Below are 6632 nucleotides of genomic sequence, written 5' to 3' on the forward strand. Positions count from 1 at the left end.
TATACCCTAGGTGGCCCGTCTTTGTGAAGACGATCCGGTGCGCATCAGAGCCGAAGAAGGCCTACTTTGCGACGCGGCAGGAGTCGGCGCGAAAGGACGTGGAGCGCGCATTTGGTGTGCTTCAAGCTCGATGGGCTGCAGTTAAGGGACCAACGCGTTTGTGGCATGTCGACTGCATTGCTGATATAATGTATGCCTGTATTATCATGCACAACATGATCGTCGAAGATGAAGGTGTACAACTGACTGATTGGGCCACCGACGATAATGAAGCAGGTCCAAGCCACGTCGTCATCACCGCCAACGTACGAGGTGGGGTACCGCACGATGAAGAAGCCCTCCTCCAAGCACATGCCGACATGCGTCAGACGGAGGCTCATATTCGACTGCAAAATGATTTAGTTGAAGAGTTGTGGGCGCTGAGGACTGCAAGGCGGTAGTTTTTATGCAAATTTATGTAATTTTTTAAATGTAATATTTTTAATTATTGTACTTTTTTTTATATTAATGTAATAAAAAAATTTTAATATTATTATTCGAATTTTCCGTATTTGTCTCGTAATTTAAATTCCGTATGTTGATACAAGTGTAAATTAAATTATATAATTGTTATTAGTGATGTGGATAGGTAGTGTGAAGGCTATTTGATGGCTATTTGATGTCCAGTTGATGTGGCAAGCTGATGTGGCAGGAGAATTGTAGTGCTGATGATGTGGCAGTGTGAAGGCTATTTGACGGCTATTTGACGTCCGTCAGCATTGGAGATGCTCTTATTCATGCTCTTACTCACTCCGTCTTCAACAGTGGAAGTGAATTTCTGAAAATTTGAGTCTTTCATGGCGACACTGGAGATCAACGCGGCTCTGTTTCAAAGCTTGAAATCTTTCATCCAGCTCAAGAATGTGCACGCCCGTCTCTTTCGATTCAACCTTCATCAGGACCGATTTATTCTCAACATGCTTCTAAAATCCGCTTTTCATTTCAACCGCCCCGACTACGCCGCAGCGCTATTCAGCGAGACGCAGCCCAATTTCCATTTATACCACACCATGATTCGTGGGCTTGTTTCAAGAGATCATTTTGACGACGCCATTAAATACTTTCACGTGATGTACCGCGAGGGATATTGGGCTAACAATTTCATATTCGCTTTTGTTCTGAAATGTTGCTTGAAGAATATGGACATTAAACTTGGTATGAATGTTCATTCTTTGATTGTGAAACAAGGTTGTGAATATGATTCACAGGCGAGTACTGGATTAGTTGGATTGTATTCAAAATTGGAGCGTCTGGTTGATGCGCGGAAGGTGTTCGATGAAATGCCTGAGAAGAATGTTGTTTCGTGGGCTGCGGTTATGAACGGGTATGTTAGCTTTGGGAGGTTCAAGGAGGCTATTGACTTGTTTAGGGAGTCGCTGGAGGCGGGTTTGAAGCCGGATAGCTATACACTTGTTAGAGCATTATCTGCTTGCAGTCAGCTAGGAGATTTGGTGGTTGGAGAGTGGATTCATAAAAATGTGGTGGATAGTGGGATGGGGCTGAATGTGTTTGTTAATACTGCGTTGGTGGATATGTTTGTCAAGTGTGGAAATATGGAGAAAGCACGTGCCATATTTGATGGGATGCACGAGAGAGATGTTGTTACTTGGGGCACTATGGTGCAAGGTTATGCAGCCTATGGTTTTCCAAAGGAGGCTTTGGAAGTATTTGGTATGATGCTGAGTGAGAATTTAGGGCTGGATCACTATGTCATTGTTGGGGTGCTCTCTGCTTGTGCCAGGCTTGGGGCTTTGGAGCTCGGGAAACGGGCTTGCAGCATGATGGATTGGAACGTGTTTATGTGCAATCCTGTTGTGGGGACTGCCTTGATTGACATGTATGCCAAATGTGGTGAAATGGCTCTAGCTTGGGAGGTTTTTGAAGGAATGAAAACCAAGGATCTTGTCGTTTTCAATGCCATCATTTCTGGTCTAGCTATGACTGGCCATACTAAAACGGCATTTAGTTGCTTTGGTTTGGTCCAGAAATGTGGATGGAATGGTGACGGGAACACGTTTCTTGGTTTACTCTGTGGATGTGTTCATGCCGGACTTGTTGATGATGGTCATCGTTTCTTCAATGGAATGAGTGACTTATACTCTTTGGATCCTACTATTGAGCATTATGGAAGCATGGTCGATCTTCTTGCTCGAGCTGGTTTATTAAACGAAGCTCATGATATGATCTTGAATATGCCAATGAATGCCAACGCCATAGTTTGGGGAGCTCTGTTGGCTGGATGTCAGATGCACAAGAATACTCGATTGGCTGAGCATGTATTGCAGCATTTAATCAAATTGGAGCCGTGGAACTCAGGGAACTACGTCCTTTTATCAAATATTTACTCGGCTAATAAGAAATGGGATGAATCAGAGAGTATTAGGGCAGTCATGCAAGAGCAAGGGATTCAGAAAGTGCGCGGCTGTAGTTGGATAGAGGTGGACAGTATTGTGCACGAGTTCCTCGTTGGAGACACATCCCATGCTGTGTCAGATGGGATATATGTTAAACTCTCTGAGCTGGCCAGAGAACTAAGAGCAGCTGGTTTTGTGCCTAGCACGGAATATGTGCTGTTCGATGTAGAAGAGGAGGAGAAGGAGCAGTTCTTGGGCTGTCACAGTGAGAAGTTGGCGCTTGCATTTGGCCTAATTGCAACGGAAGAAAATTGTGTTATCCGGATAGTTAAAAACCTCCGTGTATGTGGCGATTGCCATGCATTCATCAAGCTCGTGTCGAAGATTACAGGGAGGGAAATTATTGTTCGTGATACTAACCGTTTCCATCATTTTGTCAATGGGTGGTGCTCGTGCAGAGATTATTGGTGAATCGTAGCAACTAGCATTATATCAGTCAAAGCACCATGTTAGCAAAAGAGGAAACATGGGTATTGAAGTTGGGATTGATGAAGAGCAAAGGGTCTATGAGATGTTATAGGCATGGCAAGGACTCGAGATCTGAAACACCAAAAATGCAGCCTCAGACACAGACAGTCACCACGAGGTCCACGGCCAGGTTATTTCATTTCTTCTACTTTATAAATTTGGTCTTAGTTGGTTGTGAGCCTTTAGTTTTGTGTATGATTTTAAATGCTTGTGTTTGGTCCTGAATTCTTCAATAGGTGTGAGATTATTATAAGCAAGTAGGTAGTATTTTTCTTCCAAGGACTTGTGCTCAAATTCTTATGTAAAATTAACAGATTTTGGAAGGCATCATTCAAAGTAGATATCAGCCAGACTCATGAGTTGAGCCCAATTCAAAGGTGAGGAAAACTGTGTTGCATTTTCTTCTTATGCTGTTATTTTGTTATATGACACACTACTAGTAGTAGTGGTGGTATTTGGTTTTAAAATGTTCTCCACATCTAAAGAAAATCAAATTGAAGTTGCAAACACTAAACCTATAGATTCTAGTAGTTGTGATTCAAGGCTTGTGAAAGAGCCACCTTGAAACAAAATTTGAATTTCAAAACTAAGTAGAGCGCGCCTGGCTTTGGCACTCTGTGCTCGACTTTGGTACTCGGGTGCTTGATTTCTCTTCTTTTTTTTAAACTCTGATTATTGGCTCCTAAATCTTTTCTTTTCCCTTTTTTTTGTGTTTTATGCAGTCAGCAAACTGTTGATCAGTTCATATGCAGCAGTTCAAGGTAATAGTGAACAAACTGTTTGATCATGTGTTTTGCAACAATATCATTTCTCCTTGTATTTTTTTATCTCTGCGAGTATTTTTTTAAAACTATAAATGTAGCCTTATAACTACGTTATAAGGAGGTGATTAGTACCCCCTCCGTCCCTCTGCAGTAGAGGCGTTTCATTTTCAGCACCTGTTTTGGAAAAATAATAATAAATAATTAAAGTATAGAAAAAGTAACGTAAGAGATATAATAATATAGATGAGACTCTTATCTATATTATTCTCTCTCTTATTTTACTCTCTCTACACTTTAACTATTTATTATCATTTTTTCAAAATAAGTGCTCAAAATGAAACGCATCTATTACAGAGGGACAACGGAGGGAGTACTAATTAGATAGTACAAATATTTCTATCTCTCGTATATTTCCTCACTTTTCTAATTCAGCATTCAAGATGCATTATTTGCTCTGATTTAATTGAATTAAACCAAATTCAACCAAAACCATATGAGGAGTTTATGTTTATTTGTTAATTGGAATTACAAAACATTAATAAACGTGAAAATTAAAAGGATAATGGATAATAAAGAAATGAGAATAAAATGACTGGAGTAGTGAATACAAGAAAGAATCCAAATCAATTAATAAAATCAAAGGTACATCCAAAATCTCCACAAACAACTAAACGTCAACAAATAGATAAAATAGCATAATACATAAATGTGGGCTGTAATTCAAGCATGGAAAAAGGCCCAAGTAGAGTAGTCTAAGCCCAGAACAAAAACATCAAAGCCCAGCCCAAAATAGTGCTGCCACTGACCATCTGCGCCACACCCACTGGATTTGCTCCGCTCTGTCATGTCAATTTCCAATTTCATTTTCAATCTTCATTATGATTGAAAATAATTATCATCTACTTTTGTAGAGTGCTACTACAAATATTATTTAACTTTGGATAAATTATTGATTTTGTCCAACCGTTTCAGTATTTTGATAAAAAAATATCTCTAAGTTTATCATAATCAGCAAAAATGTTCCATCCTATGCATAGTTTTATTATACTACGAATAAGCGGAAAATATTCTAGGTTATGGCGTATAGGGGTGAAACATTTCGATAACTATGAAAGAAAGTGATATTTTCAAGTAAAAGACTAAATCAATCAAGAATGGTTATGTTAAAACAAGCAAATATGTCATGGTTACAGGAGTCTATCCATCGCGTATAGGCTTTAAAGGACGAATAAGCGGAAAATATTCTAGGTTATGGCGTATAGGGGTGAAACATTTCGATAACTATGAAAGAACGTGATATTTTCAAGTAAAAGACTAAATCAATCAAGAATGATTAGAGAAATTTATTTCTAGAAATAGTAATAGACACAACAAATGTACCTAAGGGGTCATAGTACTTGTAACTGCATTAAAATACAACTCTTGCATGTCGGAATCATGCTTTTACCAATTTAAAACATAAAATCTAGTAGGAATTAAATATGAATTTCATTTTAATAAAACAGGGCAGCACTATTCATCAATCTCTTCGTTTGTGGATGTTGATTTTATTACCGCTTCATTTAAAATGCTTCCTATTTTCAGTTTTAAAATAACTATGATGAGTAATTGGAGTCCTGCCTTTTTTCTGAAATTTCGTCATAAATAATGCAGATTTCAGCAAAGTGAACAACTTAATCCATCAGCCCTTTGATTAATTGGGATTTGGGACATAAAGCATTTTCTTAACGTTAAAGAGTTTTGAAATAAAAAATGTGTCTGAAAATATTTTATTAAAAACGTTGAGCGTGGAACGCATTGATCAATGTTGTTACGTGTTAATCAGTATAATTAAAATTAAAAAAATTTAACAAAATTGTCAATTTTTGTTTAGTCCAGTAGTAGTACTAGTATATTAAACCCGTATAAAAGTAATGAATTTTGAATTTATTTAAGTAGAATATTTTTTTGAAAAATCATACTACACCTATATGAATTTAGAGATTCACTCACCGGACGTCGGTGTGCCGCATAACATACTTGAAAATCCTAATTATTCTACTCTAATTCGAATTAAATACGATTTGAAATACTATTATATTATATTGGATAAATTCAAATGTTAAGATGATAAATTCCCTCGAATTTCTACGCAACAGACATTTTAATAATCTACTAACAAACAATGTAGAAAAGGCACTTATTAGAGACTGATTTTTGACATAAAAAACGGCGAAACGCACCTGATCTGTGGCGGACGGAGCAGGAGAGAGGCCGGGGAGACTGGGCCCCGGAGCTCCGGTCGGCGGCGACGGAGGGCTCGACAGCAGCGGCGACGGAGCCGCAGCTGGAACCGAAGCTGGCGGGGAAGCAAGCGGAGCCGGCGTAGGCGCAGCCGGAGGCGGCGGTGATGGCACCGGCGGCGGCGGCGAAGCTGGAGGAGGAACCGCCGGCGGAGGCGACGCAGGCGGCGGAGTATTCACCGGAGGAGGAGGAGAGGCGACCGGAGTAGGAGGCGGAGTGGCGGCGGATGGAGGAGCGGTGGCCACCGGGGGAGGCGAGGCTACTGGCGGCGGCGATGACACCGGTGGCGGAGTCGCTGCTGGCGGCGGAGTAGTGGTGACCGGAGGCGGCGTTGCTGCTGGAGGAGGAGTGGTGGTGACTGGAGGCGGCGTAGCGGTGGGGGGAGTGGGAGTTGGTGGAGCTGGAGTGGTTGGAGTGGGCGGAGCAGGAGAATTTGTAGGAGATTGGCCGTTGACGGCGGCGGCGGCAATGCAGATCACGGCGGTGAACAATAGCAGGTTGGAAGCCATTTAGAAGGAAAATGCGCCTGTTAATGTGCGCCCCGATGAGTGAAGGTTAAGACGAGGAGGCTAGTGAAGGCGGGTGTGTATATATATTGGAGGATTGTAAAACGTTTTAGAGCTAAAAAAGGTGTATTCGTAAGATGTGGAACCGTAGAGGAGTA

The 6632-nt window shown here is 40.8% G+C and overlaps 2 protein-coding genes across 2 annotated transcripts; one reads left to right on the plus strand and one right to left on the minus strand.

The window, feature by feature from the left end:
• The first annotated feature begins 791 nt into the window (after nt 1-791).
• On the plus strand, nt 792-4118 carry LOC121759316 (putative pentatricopeptide repeat-containing protein At3g08820). The gene is made up of 3 exons (XM_042154855.1): nt 792-3051; nt 3236-3298; nt 3644-4118. Exon 1 carries the CDS (start codon nt 837-839, stop codon nt 2862-2864), a length of 2028 nt encoding a protein of 675 aa, XP_042010789.1. The 5' UTR covers nt 792-836; the 3' UTR covers nt 2865-3051; nt 3236-3298; nt 3644-4118.
• A 172-nt stretch (nt 4119-4290) lies between these two features.
• On the minus strand, nt 4291-6632 carry LOC121759318 (classical arabinogalactan protein 9-like). The gene is made up of 2 exons (XM_042154856.1): nt 5908-6632; nt 4291-4524 (listed from the first exon to the last, which is right to left on the minus strand). Exons 1-2 carry the CDS (start codon nt 6475-6477, stop codon nt 4438-4440), a joined length of 657 nt encoding a protein of 218 aa, XP_042010790.1. The 5' UTR covers nt 6478-6632; the 3' UTR covers nt 4291-4437.

This window comes from Salvia splendens, chromosome 12 (genome assembly GCF_004379255.2).
Source record: "Salvia splendens isolate huo1 chromosome 12, SspV2, whole genome shotgun sequence".
NCBI classification, from domain to species: domain Eukaryota; kingdom Viridiplantae; phylum Streptophyta; class Magnoliopsida; order Lamiales; family Lamiaceae; genus Salvia; species Salvia splendens.